Raw genomic sequence first — 26,747 nt, 5'->3', positions numbered from 1 at the left:
TGTTGAATGACTACCAAAATATACTATCTTTTCTGTAGTAACTAGAAAGAACAAGGCACATTAAGACAAAGGGGCTACGGACCATTAGTTATTGACTTCAAAGGGTCAACTCCTCAAATGGAGGCTCAGAGATCTTTCTAAACGATGGACATAAAATCATGTCCAAAAACTGTCCACTACTAACAGCCAAGCAAACAAGCCTTCTTCTTCGACCGTTCTGTGCCTGAAATACAAGTAGTTCTCAGCTTCAAGTGGTCAGGCAGGCTAGACAGGTGTTATTTTAAAAAGCAGAAAGTACTAAAGAAAAATAAAAATAATTTGTAACAAAAGTCAACTGCAAACAAGGACTCGACAAAAACTTTAGCTAATGAAAGATGTTTCCTTCTTTATTATTGTGTAATACTTCTTTCACAGAAACATGGTATTTACAAATATACACATATAGACCGCTGATCATAAAATGTTACTGAAGAATTAGTCAAAAAATCAATTTACAAAAACCAAAAACTTTCCAAAGATATTCTGGCTGAAAAAGTTTAATGAAATTTCAAGGAGACGCTTCTGTACAGAAAGATAGATTTTTAGCTCCTCGAGTTCTGGTAATATTAGACAAGTTGTGAACCAAGTGAGCTAAGCTCAGCTGTACATTTGAGATGAGGCAGTTTTTTTATATTGTTCTTTTTCACACAATTTCTTGATGGTCAGTTCAACAGGTCTCAGGAGGCACTAGTTTGTATGTTTTTGGAAGCTGCAAGCATTGCTCTCACTTTGGCCATAAGATCCTGTAGAAAATAAAAGGCAAATGATCAGACATGTCTGGGCTTTGAACAGAGCTAAAGCACGTGATTGCAAAAACCTGCACAAAGGGTGAGCTTATGCTCCAGTCATGGAGAATACTTAGATTCATGATTATCGGATATTAACAGTCCCTAGGCTAAAGGAGTGAAATAATTTGGAGAAAGTTTCTATGACAGCAGAAGTCTGTTTTTACTACAATGCTACAAGGTGCTGCACATAAGTATTTAAAGCAGTTTCTATACAACAACACACAGAAATCACGTCAACTGAAATGGAAAGAAACTATGACCGTATCTTCACAAAAACTGTAATGAACACACAACTACTAACTGCAGAAAAAAGGAAAAAAAAAAAAGGAAACAGAAAAAAGAGAGCAAGCTGGTAAAAAGAGAGTGCTAACAATTACTCTGTAACAGAAAGCTTCTTTTGTTTGCTTTGTAAACCTGAACCAAAAATGTAGATAGCAGTGGTATTTTCAGATATGACAGAGTGACTGAAACATTAAGACTGTTGTGAAACCAAACAGCAACTCCCAGTCTTGTCTGAGTATCCAGAGGGAACAGCATTATAAAAGGAAATGAAATTTCATGCAAACAGCACTGAATAATTAGGTTGCAAAAAATGGTCACAAAATAAAAAGCGTGTATCAGTAATAAATTAAAGTTACTTAAAACAATTCTTCATAAATGCAATATAAATGAATTAAAATCCTTCGTTGTTTTAAATCATTTTTCATCTGAAGCTCTCAAAATGCTTCATAGGGGAATTCAGCATCATTATTCCACTTTACAGATGGAAGGATCTGAATGAGAAAAGATACTGAATTGATCAGGGTCAGCCAGCACATTGGCAGTAAAATAATCTTACTAATAATTAGGTAAATTACATTTCTTTGGGCCCTTAAAGATAAAAAGATGCTGAACTAATCTATGTTGGGAAATATCTTGCAGATTCACAAAAGTTTAATTCCTCTTTTTTTACTTTGTGCAAATAGTAACTAAAGAAGTGTATTTTAATATAGTAATTTTTCCTCCTCTTAGAGCTGCACTTCAAGCAAGTAGACTAATCAGCAAATGCTATGCCAAAAGCAATATGCAATCCAAGAAATGCATGAACATATTACCTTTGTTTGAAGGGTATATGTTTTTAAAGGGTGGGATGTTCACTCTACTTTGAAGACCATGATGTAGTTCATATCTTATTTCTCATACCAGAAATGTTCATGCATTTGTTTGGTTGCCTAAGACGTGCTACGGTGTTAGTACTCTGTTTTCTTTCTCTGGTGCCGATACTTGCTATTCTGTTTTCCGGAATATTTTTGTTTTGAGTTTCTCATTGAAAATAGACCAAATACAGTATGTAAGGTACTAGTCTACTAGTTTGAATTCCCAACTACCACCATTACCCTAGCGGAACTAAATCTTTGAACAATATTAATCTATTGAAAGAATAATCTATCCATTGAAAAAAATGAGAATATAAAAAGCAATTCTGATTTTATATTGTAAATTTTCCAAAGCATAATTAAGAGCTTTCCTCCTCTAAACTTGGCATATTCAATTGAAAGAAAGTTAAATATGCATGAAGACTGTAAGAGGATGAGTGAAATTAAAAATTTTAAAGAGTGATACCATGCAATAGCTTCTAAAAAAGGAATGGAATTATTTTGACAGACGTTGAGTATCTTAAAACTGCCTTAGAGAAGCTGAAAGCGTTTCGATTATGCACAGCATATAGAGGCACATACCCGATATGCCATGATTCACAACAAACTTGAATATATCAACAAAATCCTAACAACAATAGTTCAGAGACACAAACAGCAATAAGGGTAAGATAAGTGAGTTGAAGATACTGCTTAATGCAAAGGATACACTTACTTCAGTCTGCAAGAGGTCGTATTTTTCCTGTACTGCCAACACTACAAACTTAGCCTTTGCCAAGGTATTTCTCCTTCCCTCTTTCTTCCACAAAACTTGTTAAGAGCACCACATGGTAAGACAGGCTCTCACTAATACCTGCTATTGGTAACTGGGGTATTGTAGCATAATGTGGACCTTCATATATTAACAGTGCATATACTGCAGCATACTGAATTTAGCTTGGTCTTTAGAGGCTTGATTAAACTTGAAAGGACAGTAGCTAGAGAAACAACAAAATTGGTTTTCTCACAAGCAAACAGATTAAGAATGACAATGAACATGTCTCTACATCATATGCAAAGCTCAGAATTGTACAAGGTAGTGAGACAAGAAAATGATATGATGGACACATGTAATTAGGCAACAACTCTGCATTTGTTTATTTGTACCTGAGTGATTTTACTCTGCACTGAAGACACAATTGCTGAGGAGATTTGGCCATCTTTTTCCTGAGAAACTCCCCTAAAAAGGTAAAATTAGGAATTTACAGTCAATGTTTTAAAAATACATTTCACTCATCATCACGATTTTGGGGTTTATTGTACAAGTGTCTCATATGTTAGCCAACAATTCTCTCATTCAACTAGAAGCCATGATAAATCACAGTCACAAGAGTCACTCATACAACTGACAACGAGAAATCTGAACAACAGACTAGGAATTTTTAGCAGGACTGTTCTATATTCTGTAGAAATAATTTAATTATGAATATTGTACACACATTACAATTCAAACCACTCTATTAAAATTCTATGTCAAAGAGTTATCCCATTTAGTGAGAGTATCCAATTTCTAACTGAGAATTAGGTTGCAGAATTTTCTGCACCAGTTTTACTGTAAGAGTATGTTGAGATGTTTAGTCCAGTAGACAACAGAGATCCGATGTCTTCACTAGACTGAGGCACATAGTGCTTCCACTGTCTTCGACTTTTAATATGCCAAATTATATACACACAGAGCTCCTCACCATACAAGTTATGTCAAAAGACACACTCACAGTCAAGAGACATCAGCACTGCAGCATTACAGTAAAAGAGCATATTACCTGGAGCGTTCCTGGCTGGATTCCCTGCTCTCCACAGGAGAGACACTAGTTGAATGTACAGAATTTTTGTGTGTGGATGGTTTGCCTGGTGACATGGATGGCGAAGGAGACCTAGCTTTGGACTTGGTACGTGATCTAGACCGCCTCTTCTTCTTCTTTTCATGGGGACTTCTGCGAGAAGAAAGTATTTTATTGAAGGATATCGAAAGCAGTATTACACTACTAGCTCAGTTGAGGTTACTCTTCACACTTCCAAAAGCTTATGTAGCCCTCCTGCACAGTACACTTTTCATGCATTCAGCAAGGATTAGAGCCTTACCCCAATACTGCACTTCTACAGTTGTGCAGAACACTTTCTCAGAAGCTCTTTTTAACGTATTACATTAGGCAACTACCAGTACCTGAGGTTCTCACTTGGAATGCTGCTTTATGGGTACACAGGAATTACTGACCAGTATTTGATAGTTTGAAGGATGACAATGAAAAGTCTGTCATTGGAGATTTGCAGATTAACTTTGCTAGAGGGAAGTTCCTTCCCAAGCATCATGAGTCACTTAAAATACAATGAGAAATGTAACAGTTTATATCCCTTCCAATTTTCCTAGCTCATAAATGAACAAACCATGGAATCATAGCTATGCAAAACATCTACAAGGCAAATCCATGGTTTGTTTGTTTGCTTTTTAAAAGAAATTATCCCTTTCCTTGTGATCCAATCTATAATGCAACAAACCACAGGCTCAAAATTATAAACTAGCTCTTGTATGCCACTCAAAGAAACCTAGACCTAGCAGCATATTTTAAGTGCAAACTGTTTATGACTTGGAAATTAGATACACAAATGTTTGTCACTATGACAGCTGGAACAAAGGACTTACAGGTACCTGATGTGTTCATTATTGACAGAAGGGGAAAAGAGAGGCAGCCTCCTCATATGCAATATTAAGCTCAAAGAGAATTCAATTAGTAATATAATAGAGACGGAACTATCAAATTCTTTATACATAGCTATGAATTTATGTCTGTATGATTTACATACCAGTATTGAAACTACTGTAATTAGAATTACTAGAGTAACGCCTTAATTAGAGTTAGGCAATACCTCATTGTAGGCATCTCTCTCTAGCAAGCACTGCTAGAAGTCTATTCAGAAGAATGTTGGTGAAGCTTCTAAAACATCTTAAAATACTGTAGAACTTAGAGCTATTTTTTAAGTATCACATTAAGTATCAGTTATTTTGATTTTCTTAGGAACGTGGTACTTAAAAAGCAGCTACTCTGTAACATATTAAATTCCCACATAAATATCGTACACCTCTGATGCTTAGAATTCATCATACAAATATCTGATTTTTACATAGAATTTAACATTAAAGACTTAAAATTGCACTTTTCTTCCATAAATAATCATTAAGTGGCAGAAGAAAAACCCCACAGCTCTACTGGCCTCTAACACTTTCATGGATAAACAGAGAACATCAGCTACGAAGTCGGTTATTTCTTGACTAGCTAATTATGTACTGTAATTGCTCAGTTTCTTAAAACTTCATCATGTAATCAAGCTGTGAACATATTTCATACTTAACTCTTGAAAATCTCAGCAAACACTCATCATGAAAGAAGAATATTTTACTATAAGCTTTTTTGGTGTTTTTCATCTCGGATTATGATGAACAAACATCATAACAGCTGAATGGATGTGTCTCAATTTTCTATTTTTAGAACAGTCCATTTGCCAAAACTAGGCTTTTTAATATTTCTCTAGGTACAAAAGCTAACATAAAAGAACTATGCATATTCTCTGTAGCAAGTAATTTACTGCAGTCAGATTAAAACACTAATTTATATTAGACTTCTTTTAAAGTGACTGTGATGGCAACTGAGGTACAAGATAAGTAAAAGAAAAAACAATTGTTATGTTTATTTCGAAGTACACCTCATTCCACCAGCAGCGAGCCAGTAATTCCTAAACAAGACAAAGTAAAGCATAGCTTCCTAGTTCTTACGTATTCTTCTGGAAACGTACCTAAAAATTTACAAGCAATGCTAGCTATTCAGCATCACGACATATCAGATTAATGCCCTGAGCAAGTTTAAAACATTGTGCTATTTATTAATTCTAATTTTCAGTGCTCTAACAGTCCTGGATTCTAATGCTTACCTACTTCTTAGCATAACCATGGTTAATTAAAACCACTCAGCTGACTGCTGCTATATAAGAGTGAAACCTGCTCTCAGCTATCAGGCAAAATACATGTTACTCACTGACAAAAAGCCCAAGTAAACTAATTAGCTTTTAACAGACCTAGAACCCAAACCTTGCTTCCGCTACACCATTGTGAAGAACCTACTCCGTAACTGAAAACTGGGCTATCACAGCATCAACATTTTTACTTGAAAATTCCACAGTCCTAGCCTAGTAGGAGTGAAACAGTAGGCTTTCTGCAATCAGCACTGCAAAATAGCCTCAATACAGTATTTTCTTTTCAGTCTACATTTTTTGCACTTTTTGCCGTATTTTACTGCGTAGTGTTCACAGAATCACGGAACAGTCTGGGTTGGAAGGGACTTTTAAAGGCCATCTAGTCCAATGCCCCCGCCGTGAGCAGGGACATCTTCAACTAGATCAGGTGGCTCAGAGCCCCGTCCAACCTGACCTTGAATGTTTCCCGGGATGGGGCAACGATCACCTTTCTGGACAACCTGTGCCAGTGTTTCACCACCGTCAGCATAAAAAAGTTCTTCCTTATATCTAGTCTGAATCTACCCTCTTTCAATTGAAAACCATTACCCCTTGTCCTGTCGCAACAGGTCCTGCTAAAAAGTAGCTTGTTTCATTTTCCTGTTCGAGGCCTAACAAAAGTTTATAATTTCCACCCACATAAACAATATTGTTTAAAGAGATATCTAGTTTGTTTCACAACTGTCATCATAATTTACTACTTTGAGTGGCATAACACTAAAAATAATTTATAGCTTAAAATGCTGAATGGTCAAGCAGCAGACACACCAACACTGCATTAAAATTAGCACAGGGCTGTGAAAAAATTCTTGTGTGTGTTTATAGGAAGAAAAACATTTTAAGCTTCCATTTCGTTTCTGTTTAACCAAATTTGCATTCTGAATTCCACAGAAGCCTCTATTATCTTGAGTCGATGAACGCAAAAAACTGAATCAGTTGAAGTATACCGATGAAGTTCTCAGTTATATATACCACACATTAATTAATTAGAGGCTGTCAAGAGATGGCAAGTTATCTTAAGGAACGACTGAAATTTTTTAATAATCCAAGTTGAAAGCGATCTCTCTGCTTCTTATTCCACAAGAGATATGGAGATACAGGTTAAAGACTAAATCTTCACCAATGAGGACAGAAAAATTCTGTATGCTCAGTTTAGTAACTTCGATGTGTTGGGTTTTGTGTACACTTTAGGTGTATATATACAAACATGAAAAAATTTCACTTCCTTGCATGTTGAAAAGACAACATGCCACAAAACATTAGAGACACAAAGCATTTCAAAGCCTTCTGGACACAGAAGATGCAGATGTTTTTCTTCTGCAGTTGGTGAGCTGAAATAATGGTTGGTATGCCATTTTGAGTATAAGAGGTTCAGAGAGACTACATGCAAGGTGCTCTCAAAAAGGCACTTCTTGATTCATATTTCACATTTCACTCTGCCGGTAAAATAATTGCTAAACGTAAAGCATACAGTTTGCTAAACTGGAGTTTCTTTTGTGCAGATATGATGAGATCTCAAGCAATACCAATAGGAATAACATAATATCACTCTGTGCAGAAGTTGTACAGCTTGCACAAGCAGAACATGAGAAAATGACTCAACAAGAAAGAAATATGCAAGTCCAAACAAAATCTTAACACTCACAGCCAGGAGATAGTAGCGTATTAACGTTCACTGATTTGGTTGTACATTTAGTGTTCAAATATAGGCAAAAATAGGAGAAGAAGAATGAGTACTTCTATTACTCCCCCACCCCCCGCCCTGAAGCATTTCTTTATTAAGATAGAGCTCCAGAACATTCTTCTATTAACATAAAGCTCCAAAACATACCTAGGGAGTATACAACATATCAGGCAACATTTAAAGTCTCACATGATGTCAGGACATAACCTTCCCCAGGACCAGGTATACTTACTTGGAACGTGGACGTTTCCTACTATTTCCAGGACTATTACTAATGCGATAAGCTGTTGGAACACTTCTTTCATCTCTCCGCCTTTCTGGTGTGTGAGCCCTTCTCCTAGGTGACCTTGATCGTGACCTGAGCAGGAAAAAAACATCCAAAAGTTTGCTTTTTGTTGCTTATTTCAGTGGAATTGTGTTCTCACCAAACGCAAATATAACACCTTTCAAATGCCTATTTTATACCAACATGGAGTATTTAGTCTCCAAGACTTGTCAGCTGCATAAAAATTTCTTACCCATCCAAGACATTTCGGATGTAATTATCCATTGCTTTTCACTCCCAACAGCGGGTGGGGAGAAAGCAATTATTTTTTGGTATTGTATGCTAATGTCAACTTCTGTATTAGTAGGCGGGAAGGTTTTACTTTGGTCCAGTCACCTTTTGTGGCAACAAAGTTTACTACACTGGTATGCAGAAGTCCAATTTGGCTTGAAGCCCGAGATTGTCAGGCCTGACCTTGTCTTCTCAAATTAGCAGTATGTTTTTAGAACTGCTGCATCACAGAGATAAACACAAGTTTTTGTTTTCAGCACATCTCCAACACTGACAAGTCCAGGAAATCTTGTTCCTGACGCTGCAGAATAATCCTAGCGCAGCCAACATTTTCACCTGTGCAAGTGACCAACAACCCGTGATCGGCATTGTTTGGCACCAGCACTTCAACTTGAGATATTTTTCCTAGAAAAGTGAGAAAGAGATCAAGAGGGAAAAAAGAAAGCATGCCCAGTTAAGATCAGAGATCAACGTAAGAGCTTAACTCTTTTTCTCTATGATTTGAAATTAAGTGGATGTGCAAGCAAAACCTGAGCATTTCTTAATAACAAAATAAATGAAATGAGAAAAGTCCTGAGAAATGAAGGGAAGGGAGAGAGATGGAGAAGGGGGCAATTCACGGACCCAGCTTGGGAAAAAAAAAAAGAAAAAGCCAAACCCCCAAATCCACCCAAAATTCCTGATAGTAACAGCTAGTTTTGTTCTCACTAAAATATATAGTTCTAATAATTTTACTTCTATTTGCTTACTTATTTTAAAGCCTTTCTTATTTATTTATTATAGGTATGTCATTCCATGTATACCAAACATTCATGTTCTTGAATATACCTAATTTGCAGTGACTAAAAGACAAGCCATTTGTGAAATCACTGATCTTCTGCAGACTCACACCATATATATAATATATACACACATGCTCCTGAGCCATTTCTTTTACACCTACAACAAAAGAGATCAACTGAAAATGAAAAAAAGTAATCACAATGGCAGTTAAGTGTTATAAATTAACTGCTTTGTCACTTAGAAATCTGATCTTTACCAGGCCATTCAGAAGGATTAAAAAAGGAAAAAACCCAACAGATTATAAAGTTTGGGGTCAGTCAGACACCTTGACATTTTACCAGGATTTCCCTCAAAAGAGCTCCAGCAGTCAAATCTTTTCGTTGTCCAAGTTGCCTGATAACTTTCCCGCTCTGTTGCTGCTGCCATTGATGAGCTGCTCAGACTTGGCTCCACGCTCAGTGTCCCTGTGGATGCTGTGAGTCTGTGATACGGAGGCACACACTTCACATTCAGAATAAAATGTGCTAGTTTTGGTATTAACTAGAATCCTGAAAAGGCTCAGTCCCTTAACCAAAAGCTGAACCTTAGTGAAACATGCCTATATGGACCAGCCTAAAAAAAGTCCAAACAATCAGAAAGAAAAAAGCATTAGCTTCATTTTCATGAACTGATGTTTCTGGTTCTACAACATTCTTCCAATCACCAAATGTTAAGAACTTTGGCCATTAGCTTCAAACAATTAAAAACAGCTTAACAGTTTTACTGCAATACATCAATTATTACTTTCATTAGACTGCTATTTTAAAAGGCATTCGATTCCTTTAAAGTCAGTGTCACTTGTGTTTAGTAGGGTCCCAAAAGTTCAAAGGGTTATGAAGCTTGGCATGTCCCATACAAAACAGGAACTAAAACTACGTGAACAGACACTGCCTCAGCAATAAGAAAATCAGTTCAGAAGGAGAAAACACACCCACAACCAACCTTGTTTGCAAAGAACAGATGCTTCCAAGTCTCTTAAATTCCCACCATTAAGGCAAGTAGTCTCACACACACACACAGGTGTACTCTATCCAAACTTACTGAAAAGTGACCTGTTAATGAAGTGTGCCACTACTAATTACTGTTTATAACTCATTAACTGGATAAATTTGTGGCTTAGTACTACTCTGCTACTAGACAGTATAAAGAAAAACAACCCATATCAAAGAGAAGTTTAGACTTTCCATCTCTACTCTGGTTCAAAACGAACATCCACATTTCATCTAACCAAATCACTAAATCACTCAGGACATAACGAGTGCCTCTGCCTCCCTTCCTCTCCTCTCACGTACACACACAAACCACGCTCGCACGTACAAACACATCATTAGCTTAGATCATGGACTACAAAGATCTATTGGCAGAAAACAAAGATTCAGATGAACATAGTCATTATTTACACTTACTGCCAATAAGCTGTGAAACCTCACTTCTCACTGGAACAGCACACTGGAAACTCCAGTGACTGACAACCTACACTTCTTTAAAGAGCACCACTGCCAGGTGCATTTCACATCAAACTTTTTAATGGTGCTTTGAAGTCGATTAGAAAAAAAGACACGGATGAAGCATTCACTACAGATGACTGAAAGGCACCAAGGGCTGTTTGTTTTCCAAGACTGATTTAACAAATGTGCCCCATCTTTGACATTAAGTCCTTATTTGTAATAACTAATTCTCTCTTTGGGACTAACAGCTCCAAAGCAATCCATGTTGCAATGCCTTACAGCACTTTTGGACATGGTTTACTGTTTTCATGACTTTTATTTAACTTTAATCTGTCACGCTGGTCTAGAATTAAAACGGTACAATACCAGGAGCTTTATGAGACTAATTTTGGTACAGAAATTTGGTTCCAGAAAATAACATGCATTCATACAGAGAACTGCTGTTAGCACACCCCATGCCACAATTAAGCCAATATATCTGGGGTCCTTACGTAGTTACAATGTTTTAAACTTGTTTCTGTAAAACAGGTTTGGTTGTGCTACCCAGAAAAACGAACATGCAAAACATGCTTTGAATCAACTTAATGTTATTTGAACAGAAATCTTCTACTTTAATACTCTCTGAAGATGCATTAGAAAATATAAAATAATGCAACAGTACAAAAATTGCATCTTACCACCAAAGGCTATTTTTAAATGAAACAGAGCTTCTAGATCTCTAACAACGCAAAAATAAATGACAAACAAGTGATATAAAATGGTATAGAGGGAAGTATACTGCAAAGATCATCTGTAGGATTTCTAAGCACAACATGCATTTTGAAAAAAAAAAATAAATTAAGATGCACAAACCCCAAAGGAAGAGCTTGAAAAGTGTATTGACTATCACTTGAATAAAGAGTAAAGAAAGTTACTACAAATTTCTATGTTTAACTTCCCACATCTCATTACCTATTCATTCGTCACAGTAAGTTATATGGTAAAGGTGACTTTTAATCTTACTTTTTGAAACAACTTATACCATGAAATAGTAACTACTCAAAGTGTTTTAGAACAGAAGCTCAACTAATGTCTATATGGAAACCTCACAAAATCTAAGGCTTTAACACTGTGCCCCAAATACAGGGCATGTGTTGAGTGGTCATTATTACAATTTAGGGATCACAATTCATTATAATCTGAATGCAATATAGTCTAATGAAAAATTATGAAATAAACATAGCTCCTCTTTTAGCTGTCAGAGTTAAATTTAATAGCTTAAATAACTTCACATCCAAAATACCTATTTTCACTGTGCAGACACTTCAAACCTAGTAAGTTACTCTCCAAGAAAGTTTTGAAATTTGTTTATTAAGAAAAAGATCTCGTTATGCCAAATTATTTGATCAATAGGAACCGGAGCAGTAATTACTACAGAAAGGGAAAATTCTAGCTTTTTTTCCGTCCAATCTTGAGGTAAAACAAAGCATCAATAATAATTTTCTATTGAGATTTGTAGGTTAGAATATACATTTTGAACAGAATAAAATAAGGCAACAAAATCTCAAACATGGAACACTAGACTGAGACGTTCAAATAAAGCACAGTTCCTTGAAACAGGGATGTTCCACTATAATTTAGCATCAATGACCACACAATAAAGACTGTCTCTAAGTGTCATCCACTTAATATAAGATGAACGCATTAACCTTTACAAATAGTTTACACTTTATCCCAGGAGAGTATGACTCTTTAGGTAACCATTCAGCAGTAAGCCATAACACCCAATGTTTTGGGAATCTGTCAAAAAAATACCCTTCTGGGTGAAGCACTGGGAAAACCGAAGAGCAAAGAGATGTGAAAGGTGCCGCATTTTGAATGTGGCCAGACAATGCCCAGAAACAATTTTCTCTGAATCACCACTAAATATATAAATAAATTTTAAAAAGAAGAAAGTCATATCCTCAAGGTAGGCAATGCCATTTGCCTTTTTTTTTTTTGGCAATTACTAAGACTTGGCATTATTTTTGCCTAAACATTTGAGAGACAAAACACATCAGTACCTGACTGGGTTATGAGTCAGCTCCCACTCTTGATTACTCTAGAAATTTTCTCATTTCAGGAGCAAGAGCTTTAACTTTGGAAATACAGTGAGTATGTTAAAGCTGTAGCAAACACCCTAAATAAAGCAAACCTTCAATCACCACCATGTCTTATACAATATGAGACCACATGAACCCTAATTAAAAAGGCAAGGCTAGAAAAGACTTCAGGAAATAAGACAATTCAATATTCTCTAAACTCTAATTCTTGATACAGAAATTTCCCACAATGGAGTGTTCACAAGCTGTATTAACTACTTTTACCACTGAGAATCTATGAAAACCTTTCTAGTCTCTCTGTTACCAATATAAATCCATTACTTATTGTCCAAACCCCAAGAAATGAAAAATGTTCTATTCCCTCTTTTGTGGTGTACATGAAGACTCATGAAGACTTCCTTCAGTCTTCCCAAACAGTCATTCCATCTCACTCTTTTTTTTTTTTTTTTAATTCTGAAAATTTGTGATGATTCCCTCTAAACTTCCTCCGATTGGTCTAATTCCTTCTAAAGGATGCACACAGCCGGACACAGTACTCCAGCTGAGGCCAACAGAACCACATTTTCCAGATGAGGAGACACTTGATGCATCCTGCCTAAGACTTGCTTGTCTCTACTGACTACATTAAAGTAAACCAATACAATCACTATATTAAATACCAGACGCAGAAGAAAGGTATTCATTAGAGTTGAATTACCAAGAGGTCCTTGGGCCTTAGATTTAGCCATGTCCTTGCAAAATGCTATGGATAGGAAGGTACATTCAGACTTCTAACAGGTCTCCTGCCTGATAAAAGCATTTCATATGGCCTCCACAAAGCTCAAAAGGAACAGGCACCCACTCAGCACTGACGATACTGCCTTCAGTTCCCAGAAACAATGGGTTTCTCTGGAGGATCTCTCTCCCATTCAGACTTTTGTTTAAACTGGTGCTCATAGAACAGGAAGGCAGGCTGAATGGAAAGCCCTTTCCCGTTCAGCTATAACTTCTGTCAAGTTTTATAATGTGCAAAATGTTTTCAGTGCAAGATGCGGTGCAGTTGTTCTGAAACAATTTTAAAATTCAGCTAAAATTCAGCATCAAGCTTATTGGACTTCTCAGGTTGTAGACTTCAACAGCTGATCTAGGAAATACACAACCAAATTTAGTCAGGTGTTGTGTTGACTTGTGACGTTAAGGTTTTTATGTGTTTGTTATTTGACTTGCGCCAGAAGGAACACTCAAGATGGCACACAAAGATTAGCTCCAGTAGAGCTAATTCTTAACTTTTCAACAGTAGAACGAAATGTAGACCAGTTTGTGGAAGTATTCAGGCCTCTATAAAGTAACAGATATCTTATCTCCCTGAAGTCACTGAAGACATATCTCAGTACGTATCACACTGAACTTGCAAGTTCCCATCAATCTGATTACTGCCCGATGCAAGCTCATGCTACATGCAGGATTATCTTTATCCTATTGAGTGGCACACCCAAGTACTGGTGAGGATATTCTCAGATGATTCTTTATCCTTTTCAAGGTACCACAGAAGATGATTTAATTTTTTTTTAGCATTCCTATGATGTTTCTCCTTATTTTTACCATATGTCAGTAAAATCACCTAATTTAGATAACCTAAAAATAGGTAACACAGCTTGGATGAAGTGACACGGGAAGTTCAATTGAAGACATGGCTTGACAGGAAGTTGAAAAGATGATTCACCTGAGGAGACTTCTCCCCAAGATATCCTTAACGCTGCGAGGGCTTGCATTCATTTCTTAAAAAAGGAAAGCTTCATTCACCATCACTCCCTTCGCACACTGGCGAGCACAGAGAAGGAATGGCACACTATTTCGGAATCTGCCTTATAACATGGAGCATCATGACCACCCGTTGTCAAAGGCAGTCAAATAAGCAGCATGTCAGACTGATCGTTTCAGCCCAAGTTACGTGCATTTAATTCCCCACATCTCTGAATAGCAGAGATGTCTTCAGCAAAGTACTGTATTTAACCTTAAAAATCTAGTATAACAAGTTGTAACTTGTTAACACTTTCTTGTATTAGTGTAGTTAAACAAAAAAATGCACAAGGAAAATATAAGTTTTGTCACACTGCCATAAAAGGCTAGAAGCTGTTATTCAGGAAGAAGCGTATGTCATAGGCATGGCCACAAAGATAAAGGAATGTATGATTTTGCATGCATCACATACGTATATAGCTGTAGTAGTATTTATATGCACAATCCATTTGAACTACAAGTTACTTAAACACTGTTCTGTAGCATGATGCAAAGAATGCAACCTCAAGGACAAGCCCTTTCGACTGACCACAGCAACTGCTATGTGACAGGACAATCAGATATGACAAATTTTACAGACAGCAAACTTTGAAGGTGCCTACACCCAACTGTCTTAGATGTAATTAACAGTATTAGTGTAACACAATATATATCATCTTATAGTTGGATAAGTAATATAGTGAATTTAATCTCATTAATGAACAAATGCAGAGTTAACTGCACTGGGGTATGTTCTTCTGTGGTCGCCCTTCCTCATCAACTCTGTTTTCACCCTGCTTGCGTTCCTGCATATCTCTCCTGCCATTCATTCATCACATTTTTTCACATGCCAGCCAACTGCTTACTTTCTTTCTGAGCTCTGCAGTTCAACCACCTGGTTCTCTACCTCTATTTCTTATCTTGTCTGGTTACTTTACTCCAGCAACAGCCACAGACTTATTAGCAAGTTCTATTCCTGCTATAATCGCATTCCTACATATTATCACCAGGCATTTTGGAGACTAGAGCGAAAAAGCATTTACTGGTACAATTTTTGCACTATGTAATTAGAAATTATTGATTCATTACTTCATTAAAACTATTTTCAAAGATCTTCCACATGTGATATTTATTCACTGTCTTCAAGGTGACTACACCCTTTGTAATGGGTACAAAGATGCTTGTACAATGGAAGAAGTGCAAAAGTGTTTTAAGTGTTACCCCACACACAACTCTAAAGAATACGTTTGGTTTCCAAACCCACCTTGAATGCCTGACAGTTCTATAGGCAGTGGGAAGTGAGTGCTTTGCTTTTGAATGTGATCTAGATCTGGACTTAGATGATGAATGATACTTGAATGGCGACCGAGATCTTGTCCGAGATCTTTTCTTATGTTTTTTCCTTTTCTTTTCTTTTTCTTCATCCCTAGGAGGATCTTTGCTTTTGCTTGAAGGCCTTTCTGCTTGTTTAACTTCTAAGGTGGGTAAAGCTCTGACTGTAGTCACAGGACATGGTATGCTATTGACACTCTGAAATCAAAGGTAAACAAAGAACAGTGTTCAGTTTTCAAAAGTTGCATGCAAATTTTTAATTTGAGAAAGTCCTATAAGTGCAGACAACACATAAGCATCTCTAGTCCTTTATACTAAACAGAGGGCTACATCTACTCCTGCGCATGCCACATACGTGCCCATTCTGGCAAAGAAACTTAAATATCCTGCTTGGTAGTCTTGCCAATATACAATACAGTTTTTTTGCAGAAATACTGGATAACAAGTACAACAGCAAGGAAAATAATAACTAACAATCGCCTTACGTTTTTTGACTCATGAAAGTGTCTGAGAAATACATCCATCTTAAGAAAGCAGTTGTTAAATCAATAACAATCTAACCTCCCGCAAATGCTTTAAAACACAGTGCTGCATCAGTATTACATCAAGTGTGCATAAGTAAGGCTGACATCGTCAAAAACATGCATCCAATAATATTTAATGGAGGCCTACATAGCTCCCCAAAGATACATATGCAAGCTGGGATATGCACGCTAGGTCATAGTTCCAAAGTTTTCATCTTTAGCTTTTAGAAGAAATGTGTTCTAAAAAAAATGGGTACTATCAGACATCTTTTCATCTATTTATCCCTTTTATTTAAAAAAGGATAAACCTGAAAATACAATCAGGAATTATTGACATTCAAAGTTAAGTTTTAAAGTCACTTTCATCCTTGAACTGTGCTGTTTAGATTACAGCCCCAAGGAAAACAGCAAAATGAATTAGTGCCCATATAAATTATTTCTGTACTTTGCAAAATAAATGTTTTGCATGTAAAGGGTTGGGAAAATCACAAAAGTTATTAATCTCAAAGACAGAACAGGTCCATGCACAATTCACACTCAGTGAGTAATTCTGACTGCAGTCAGTTAAGCAAAACATATCATACTCCACGAAATTTTCAAATTATCAGCTTGTACCTGAGAGAATTCTGCTCAATACCTTGTTTAGAACAATTCAAGTCAGGCACTATAGATATGCTCCTCATTTCAAAGCCTGTCATTCCCCCAGCTGCCATTTCAAGGCAACTAGAGAAATCAGTTTCCCTCTGTCATAATTTCTGCTCCACCTGGTCTGACACTTTCACCGTTTGATACAAGGATGCCTACCGTGATCGGAATAAAAAGTAATACATTAAAACCTGAAATAACCAAATTAGAAACAGGTGATCTTTTCCTTTCTTTTTACCCATCTCCCATTGTAAGTATGTCAAGGCAATAATTGACCACATTTGAATAATCAGAAATCCAGCTTTGCTTCAAGTTGGAGAGCCATGACACTTTTCTGAGCTTTAACTGATAACTGCTATCACAATATTTACAAAATAGCAACAAAGCAGTACTAAAGCGGTTTGCTTCAAGGATTATAGACATTTTATAGCACGATCATTTGAGTGAGTGGTTTAGTAGAGGCCCATTTCCAATTTCACTAACTTCACAACGCACGCGTAATTGCAGACAACTCCTCTCCAAATTTCAGAGTTTCCTAAGACCACAGCAGCTGACTTTTGTTCCTAGACAAGTTATTAATCCCTTTATACAGTGTCTTAGTCTTCGCTTTGAACACTACTGAATATGTAATAGACCTGTTTGCCTTGAAGTAGACACCTCTAATAGCTTGAAACAAAATAGCTGTAGGCAAAGTAGAATTAAGAGGAAAACAAGAGAGGGAAGAAAAAAACCAACGTTTTCCAGTGCCCAAGTTCATTTGGCCGCATAAAGCACAAGCTATCATACCGCTGCCAAAAAGGAAGCTAATAAACGAATGACACATTTACTTTTAGCTCACACGCAGAGACTCGCTCAGCAATCAGAATGAAGGAAGCCACAATGCTAAGCACCTCTAGGTATCCAGCAAAAGCATCAGACGCTGAAACCGTGGGCTCTCCTCGACCTCCAGGACGCTGGCACTAAAGAGTGACAGTGCTGTCCAGGTATCTCTGCAGGCTGCCTGGCTGTAGGTTCAGACACCACTGCTTCGGGCTACTAATGAATCATGTTTGGAAAGCCACACAGAAGTAACTTTAGCTCCCCCCCACGTGAATATGTAGGTCCTGGAGAACAAGACAACAGCTAACACGCAGGAAGAAGTCACCCACCTGTACAAACCTACACAACACACCGCTGCTCAGGTGACAGTCATCAGGTCACAAAGGCACAACCAACTGTCAACAAATGTGTAGATTCCCTCAGTGGCAACTCTGGCTGCCTTCAAGAAAAAAAATCACCAGCAAAATGGTCCGAAACACCATCACAGCAGAACTTAGAGCTCAGTGAAAGAACTCAACGCTAGCAAGTTGCCAGGCCACACAGAAAATTTCTAGGTCTAGAAATGATACTGCTGAATAAAAATATTTGGAAAAAAAATACTTAGTGTCTGTCAAAAAGAAAAAGCTGTCTATGGTTTATGTTTGTACTAGTGAAAGCTGATCCAGGCAAACTAAGGAAATGGGAACTAAAATTGGAAGCATGAATATGACGGGGGGTATAAAAAAAAATAAAATCAAAGCAAGCACAGATACTGGGAGATTATTAAGCATTTCTGAAAGGCAGAAACACTTTGTTTTACTGACCAGGCTCTGCAAACCTGCAGGTCAGCAGAACACAGTTTTGGAAAGTGTGGCAACAAGCTGGTTACCTGATGAATTTTATTATGCATCTCAAGGGATGAGAGATTCAAACTTTTTGAGAGCTCTTCTAGGACGTCACACTGCAACATTCAGAGAGTATATACTGAATCTCACTTATTTGTCCATTTTGAATAACAGCACATTTTTTTGGCCCTTATTAAATGCTATGGTGTCAGACAATTTCCCTGGCAGAGCTGTTCTTCAGCACATTTGCATAACTGAAGTAAATCCTACTAAAATAATGCTTCCTGCAGTAAACACTTGGTATAAAAAAAATGCTTGAGAGATAGCTTTTTGGAAAACAAAGATGATTCAACAACTCTTTTTTAGCAGGACTGGGTTAGGAAAGAGCTTTGTATGAGGAAGAATTTATAGCTATATGAGAACAGAAATGAGCACTTCAGTTCATTACAAGACATTTGCATATTTGCAGTATTCATAAGACCAGAACACACATTAGTTATTCTGGGGTTACCTTACTTAATCAATACACAAAGCCAACACTAGAAGTGAACCAAAAGGTGCTTATTACAACAGAACAAAATACTGGCATTGTTCCTGGTACAAACAAAATCAACTGGTAAAGAACATTATCAATAACGTTGCTAACGCTTTTACAACTGGCTAATATTTCTTCTGTTCTGAACAGCCGAATTTTGCAGTAATTTCAATCCTATGTTAGATCAGAATTAGAAAGTGAAGAATGTCAGAACTGTGAAGAGTTAATCAACAATTCTTTTACTTCATTAAAATCTGAAAACACCCCAGATTCTCTTCTACCACTGTACCTTTTTTACCACAGGTTCTTCAAAGCTTACGGTGAAACATTCCCTGACTGAGAATTAATAAGCAACTGTCTACCAGCAATGGAAGTCTGTGATTGCTCTGTGCATTAAAGTGAACAGTTACTGCTTTTACAAGAGTTTCTCAGTCCTAGCCTGGGCAAATTGGCCCAAAGATTAAGTAGAAGTGATAAAAACATTTCCTATAGCATAAGTTCGTGTAGAACAAAGTAAATAATATTCAAAGACTCGACAGTTTCATCAGGGTCTAGCTGCTGCGCTGAAATATAGCTATTAACAGTACACTGACTGTGATAAGTTCTTCAAAACCAGACAGAATTTCGTAGAATTCTCAATTTTGAAGGGCCAACTGTAAAGAAATTAGTGGCTGTGAATCCATTTGTTGCATGGATTAATATGCCTTTGTATCTTGAGTACTCTGACGAATAAAAACCAAGGCATAGAACATTCTTAGGTCCCTAACCTAACTTAATTAAGATATTTAACTTTTTTCCCCTATTAAATATTAATTAAAGTATTTACAGTATGAAGAATTACAACTCTCATGTAGTTTTTGACAGTAGGGTTCTTGCAATAAAAAAGTTCCAAATGCCAGCAAGCTATGCACTCCCCAAATGCCACATTAGTATGTGACATTTTGTTTTATGTTTTCATCTGTCCTTTTGAAAAAGCTAGGTAAGGGAAATTTACAAACATCCCCCCTCCATGCTAAACAAAAGATAATTACCTATATTCTGAAGAATTAAAAAAAAAAAAAAAAGGAAAGTAAGAAATTAATGGCCCTGAAATGTTCTAAAGCATTTTTTCTTTAAATACTTATTGGATGGTTTTCATTAGACAATTACATTTTGCTCACAGGTTAACATTAAAAAAAACATGCAAGCATAAAATTATGTTATACATTATTATTCCAAAGAGGCATCCAGTACTAGCTACAGTCCATTGCTAAAAAAAAAGTAAGATGAACTACAGCAGCAAGTGTGATAGATGTACACCATCTATAGCTGTTGATAACCCTTTTATGATTGGCAAAACTTGAATACCATCTTATTTTTAAACATGGCAAACTTCTATTTCACTCGTAAACAGACTACTTTCCACAGGAAAAAACATAAATTGTTACATACAGGACAAAATAAGGACAAGCCATCTAAAAAGCAAATGATAAAACAGGGCTTCAAAACAGGGAAGATGAAAGACCCAAAAGAAGTTAAGTTTTGCTTTGTGCTATAGAATCGTTATATTCAGAGGCACAACAGCAGATGACATTTGGGACAAACCATTAGAATAGAGTTACTTTCAAATCGTGTCCTTGTCTGTTTTTGCAGCATTATGATTGTGGATTTCTCCTCTTGTTTAACTCGGATACTAGGGTTCAGACAGGTAGGAGTTTGGGCGTAACCAACTGTCTCTTACATGCATATGAAAGTACCATCACCCCTAAAGCATTTCTGACATAGGATAAAATATGAGAAATTAGCAGAATAATCTGTATTAGAAACTCATCAGACGCACTATTAGTTAAATTATGCCCTGTAGGCAAAAGTCAGACAATTGAAGAACAAGTAACTTCTTTGAAGACGTCAAATACACTGTGGCTTGTCTAGCTCACCACCAGTGCTGGCCCCTTCTCCTATTTTTGTCAGGTATTATCAGCACCAGTAGATTCTGGGAGACGCTTTATCAATTATATTACTTTAATGGTTACTTAGGAACAATTTCTTTGACAAAGAATGCAGGTCTGAGGCCTTCCTTTGACAGGGAGAGCAGGGAAGGGACTTTACCCACACAAATTATTTTTACCAAAACCTTTTGCTGGAAGCAGTGATTTGGCAGCTTAGATTTTCCCTCTGCAAGACTCCTATAAGCTGCTACCATTACCAACCACTGTTAACAAAAACAAGCCAGTGTTCACCAGCAAGACACTGAACCATGCCAATTTTCTTCTGTGAGGCTTGGCTGCACACAGATAGAGAACCACAGCTCCATAGCAGATTCCTTTTGCTTCTCTTTTTCAACCTTTTGCTCCCAGATGCACCTAAGAACAACGCTGCTCAGATGGACAGGGTTAGGGATAATTGAAAGTTCTGAACTGGCACATTTGCAGAGAAACAACATTTTAACCCCTGAAAAAGGTGCAAAAATGGCTACAGACCTACTATACCAACTGTACTGTAGCAAGGCCTACTACCAAGGGTGACTGACACTGGGATTCAGAATTCAACTCGTGCCAATAGCCAGCATGTTTGCTTTATTAAAATGAAAGGGAAAAAAAAAGGAAAACAAAACAAACACACCATCTTAATGTGAGGTCTCCCAGTGTCTAATCTACTTAATTCAGGCATTGGTAGATATGTAGAGGAACGTGCACAACTTGCCTTTATTCTACTTTATATATAAATATAAATGTCACCTTGATTTTTAAAATTTAAATAATTTTAATAATTCTGGAATAAGGTTTGCATTTCAGATATGAAACACCTTACTTTATCTGTTTAAAAATAGAAAAGCACTTCAGTGCAGCACTCCAGACAACCTGGCGTACTCCAGCTCTGCGCATCTAGAACCGCAGTTAAACCCCAGGTTGTTGCTGCTGTAGGCCAGAGAACCTACGTTGGTTGCAGAATGACTGCAACTTCTCCTTACTGAAACTACCGGACAGGTATGCCAGTTGGCATGACTTTCTTGTCACAAAATTGTCTATGTGAATTATATATGGAAACACAAAGAGGGAGATGTTACTGTTTAGCCCTCTCCTGAAGGGGCAAAGACTTCAGTAGCTACAACCTTACTGGACACTGATGGGTTTGGGAAACAGAGCGAAGCTACCTGTCTTCCAAGCATTGGTTCAAGGAAATATTACGCATAACTGTGCTGCTGTAATGCACGCAAGAATGGTGAGGAGCCACTTGCAAAAAGCTGTGCTGCTTCATTGCTTAAGCTCATTTGTCAGCCTTTTGTTCCTCTTGCTTGATTTCACTTTAAGGAAAAACAGGAGACCATATAAAGGAAATAATCCGGCCTTGGAAAAAGCAGATCTGACTATTTTTTACGATTTAGCTGAAGCCAAAAAAAATTCTTACAAGCGTTATGTTCTGTGGTATCAACTGTCCTTTACATGCAGTTAGTGGAACCAATTTTGTTCAACGGTATAACATATACTCAGTACCAGCATTTCTTTCAAGAAACACTAGGAATCAGGAAAATCTGACACAGGTCAAAAAAAGCTTTGCTCACTTAATGTGTTTCTACACAGTGTGATAAGCAGGTTTTCAGCACAAACGTACACTGTGCATACACATAAATAGCATTACTAGTTTTTATACAGTTATTATGCAGGGGCAATCCCATGGGAATTAAGCATCTCTCATGGACATTCTCAACTCCTCTTCATGCTTTATTATACAGCTCGGTCATTATTCCATTTTTTGAGCTCCATTTTAAGCTACAAAAATCATTCCACTACATTAACTCTATGACGACTGCGCATCAGTCTTTGTTTCCTGGACTCCTCAAGACATACTCCTTCCCCCAAAATGGGAGATGAAATACATTAAGTGACATTTTTGGTGGACTTAAATATTTAATGTTTTTTTTCTGTGTTTTCTGAAATTTCCCCAATTAGTTTCCTTGATCAAACTACAAAACTAATTTTACATCTATTTTTTTATATACTTTACAAAATTACAGTCACTATAGTTACTTTTGCAATCAGTGTTTTTAAATGCAACTTGTTTGTTTCCAAAACATGACTGAAAAGCTTGAAAACACCCCTCTGTCCTATATATTTATAAACTGATTTAGACATCAAGATGTAGCTTACTGGATTCTCATTATCTATACAACAGAGGTTAACAAATCCACAATATGATTTCACTTATCTTTTCTCAATAAAATTTCTTGAATCAAATGGGCTGTTACAAATAGGCAAACCAGGCAAGGAAAGCGAAAGGCAGATTATGCATTGGAATGAATGTAGATGGAAGCTTTTCAAATATGTCAAATGGAAAGAAAACAGCTTGAAAAACATTCATGTTTCAAAATAAACTTTTATATGCAAAAATCTATAGGCATATACCTATATAGACATATACAAGTGTGTTAATAAGAAAACTACACTTAGGAGGAGTATTATTTCCAATGAAATCATGGCATTTTAGACTGTTTATTAAGACAGTACTAGCATTCCCAATATAAAGTCAATTTTATTTCAAAAAGCAAGGTCACATCAGTAACATTTAAATATACATTTAAAATTCTAAATAAACACTTTTATGAAGAAAGCATCTGCAAATCATTTCTACTGGTAAGAAGCAGTGAAACTGGTTGCTTTAAAATTCTTAAATGGATATTTATGTGTAAGAAAAAGAGATGCCTTCTCTGAAACTGTACATATGTAGGAGAAGTAAAAAGAAAGTTTTATCAAATAAGTTTACTGAGAAGCTGGATTATGGTGTGTTTTTTGTTGAAAACTTCACTTGCTTTTAGTAAGTTCAGCTTAGAACTTTAGTAAGTTCAGATGTAAGCAAGGACACTCATCTGCTCTTCTGAAAATAAGTCAGCTGTTACTGAAGAGTTACCAGTTATTTCAGGCATTCTCTTAAAGAAAAATATCAAAAGAACTTTAGCTTAAAAATATCTATGTCCTTGAGAAATCCCCTTGAGAAGGAGAGCAGAACTGCAAGCCTGGGGAGTTCTTGCATTGCCTTTGTCTCTTTGCTTTCACTCTTCAATATGTAACTGGCAAAAAGTACTGAATGCTTGTGCCAGTTGGGGAGAATTCGTTAGCAGTAGCAATGAGAACCCCATACAGGATGTCTTTTGGGATGTGACCACACTCAATTCACCTATCTGCTACTCTATGCTGATATGGATCACCTAAACTGCAGGTACGTCTCTTTCAATTGTCTGTTCTCTTGGAAGTGTTTTGAGGTATAATCTATTATTTATTTGGGAAAAATCAAGAACTGGGCAATGAATACTTGTTAGGTACTGGAATTTGTTCTGTGGGAAACAATGGAGAGCCATGTCATTCGTTCTTGTAACCAGTCTGTCACAATCAATATCTGAAATTCTCTATCAGTATCCAGAGATGAAGTTTTTAGTTGATTAGTGCAACCAAGAGTGATTTACTAGCTTTTCTGGAAGCAATACAATTCCAAACCCAGGAAACTGAGGTTCTACTTCCCAACAGTATTTCTATTTGCAATCTGTACGGAAGGTCTCACTGCAGCATACATAGACAAACAAAGGAATTCCAATCTTGCTTGTGAAGGATCCTGCAACAATACCCCAAGCTGCATAGATTCCTGTCCTTACTTAGGTTAAGTTTCAGGAAACTACATAGTCTACACCAAATCCCATTCCTACTTTTTCCCCACAGCTGTCTACAGCTATTGCAGTGAAGACATAAGTCTAAGGTGACTTTGTTGAAAATGGATTTTGACAGTTTTTCTTCCATTAAGAAAAGAGATTGTCTGGGCTTGTTGGAAGTGTCTGCACAGGTGCTGGAAACAGACTCCCCCGCCTTTCAGCAAGCATGCATCAGATCCCACTGAACTGGGATGTGCTTATGGTAAAATAACGCTTAGGCTGAATAAAAATGAGCGATGCTCCTGGAAGTAAAATTACCACTTCTTAAGCTAGGACAAGCGCTATGCTGGCAGAAAGAGAGAGTGGCTCAGTGAAATAGCTGGATCAAGGGGAAAAGAAAAGAGAAAGAACAGAAACCAAGTAGGAAACCAGCCAATTTCCTCTGTGGATGAAGTTAAGCAATTAGGAACTGAAATGGAAAATATACAATGTAAATGGGAAAGTGACTCTTCAATAGAGAACACAGCTCTGCTGCCAAAACCTGCAGATGGAAAGAAAAGCTTCAGGATAATGCTACGATGCATGAACAAATCAATACTTGAAGGATTTTCCTATATAATAAATTCAAATCCCTCATTTAGGCTTTTAAAAGTGTAGTTATTTTATTGAAATCAGAAAGGTTTTATGTGAAACATATTATTTCTTAGCTATTTTAAACAGCATTTTCTGTTTATTAGTAGGAAAAAATGCAAATGTATGGCTTTGATCAATACAGGTTTTCCTTTGGCCCAAGACTCCTCTTTAACCTTGCCTACTCAGAAATTCTGAGCCTTATAAAACTGGTTTCTAGAGGTTCTACCCAAAAATATATTTTAACTACTCATCAACTGACTGAGTAGTATCTGACTGAGTATCTGAGTAACCAGATTTGTTTTCTTGATTAAGGATGTCCCAGCTAGAAACCTTAAATCATGTAGATCAGTTCACTAACTATACGTCTCCGTTCCATACCAGTTAAATTAATAAAAATCAAACAACAAAACCCAGCAGAACAGGTGCGAAATAAGTCTTAAAGTAAGCTCAGCTGCCTGTGAATAATTTCTGAACTTGGCTGTCTACTCACATCTATATACATGTTAAATAAGTAAATATCACAACAGACATCCAAATACTCTTGAAAGGTAAGCATTCTAATTAATGGACCGCTGTACAGAGTTCAACTTGCAAGCTCATTTTCCTGTCTGTAACTGGTTAACTGACCTCTGAATTGTGCATCATATTTCTCTACCAGTTCTTTAATGACAGACATATGTAAGATAACTGAAAAAGATTAAGTGTTTAAAGTTCAGATTTCTCCTCATTTATAAAAGCTTCTATCTCTTCAGTCAACTTCATAACATACTGTCAGATCCACACTCTATAGATAAGTTTTCTGCTAGCTTTATGGTAAAGTGAAATTTATTTCCTGCTTACCTCGTTATTGAAGGAACTCTCTTCAATTTTCTCAGTTTCTGCCTCTGCCAGAGGGTTCTTCAGGGTCTGCAAGAACAGTGCAGCTTTCCTTTTGCGCTCTGCTTGTAGTTGCTTTTCTTTTGATTCTTTGGAGGCCTGTGCAAGCTTCTCCCTTGCTGCAGCTGCTAATCTATCCTCTAGCTTCTGCTTTGCTAAGAAAGACAATTAAGCATAAAGTTTCGAGGGAGTCACACTTGGGGAACTTAGGTTTCCTTGAAACAAACACCCCCTCTCCCCCAACACAACCAACCAAACAGCCCCTGCAACCATTCTCAAACCTTTCTAATACATCCATTCAAAGACATAATAATTACACATCAGCTTTAAATAATGAAATTCCAATCATCTTAATTCATAGATACATCATTTGCTTGATGAAAAGCAATACAGGTGAAGTAAAAATTGTTAAGCTTAAAGAAAATTACATGAAAATCCTATCATGAAAATTCAGGACACTTCTCCTTTTCTATTTACAAAAGATACCTAAAAAAGTAGCATTGCTAATTCAGAAGCTTTTACTTGTACTTGTTAAAGCAATGCAAACTCTCCATTTTGCTCCTTCCATAAATCTGAACTTTACCTT

The 26,747-nt window shown here is 36.8% G+C and overlaps 1 protein-coding gene across 4 annotated transcripts in view; it reads right to left on the bottom strand.

Moving 5' to 3' along the window:
* Window positions 1–359: 359 nt before the first annotated feature.
* Window positions 360–26,747, bottom strand: part of SFSWAP (splicing factor, suppressor of white-apricot family) — a 52,115-nt gene continuing 25,727 nt past the window's right edge. For 2 of the 4 annotated variants that reach the window (XM_009888104.1, XM_009888103.1), the window contains exons 13-19: window positions 26,126–26,316; window positions 15,621–15,886; window positions 9,356–9,511; window positions 7,924–8,049; window positions 3,766–3,936; window positions 3,110–3,182; window positions 360–782 (exon numbers count right to left, since the gene is read on the bottom strand). In XM_009888104.1, the coding sequence (XP_009886406.1) occupies window positions 717–782; window positions 3,110–3,182; window positions 3,766–3,936; window positions 7,924–8,049; window positions 9,356–9,511; window positions 15,621–15,886; window positions 26,126–26,316 (1,049 nt within the window). In that variant the 3' untranslated portion in view covers window positions 360–716. The remainder of the gene's footprint in view (window positions 783–3,109; window positions 3,183–3,765; window positions 3,937–7,923; window positions 8,050–9,355; window positions 9,512–15,620; window positions 15,887–26,125; window positions 26,317–26,747) is intronic. The other 2 variants (XM_009888106.1, XM_009888105.1) reach the window with 1 other exon arrangement.

The sequence above is a fragment of the Charadrius vociferus genome, unplaced genomic scaffold, assembly GCF_000708025.1.
Source record: "Charadrius vociferus isolate BGI_N301 unplaced genomic scaffold, ASM70802v2 scaffold326, whole genome shotgun sequence".
NCBI lineage: Eukaryota > Metazoa > Chordata > Aves > Charadriiformes > Charadriidae > Charadrius > Charadrius vociferus.
This window is presented reverse-complemented; position numbering and strand designations above follow the sequence as displayed.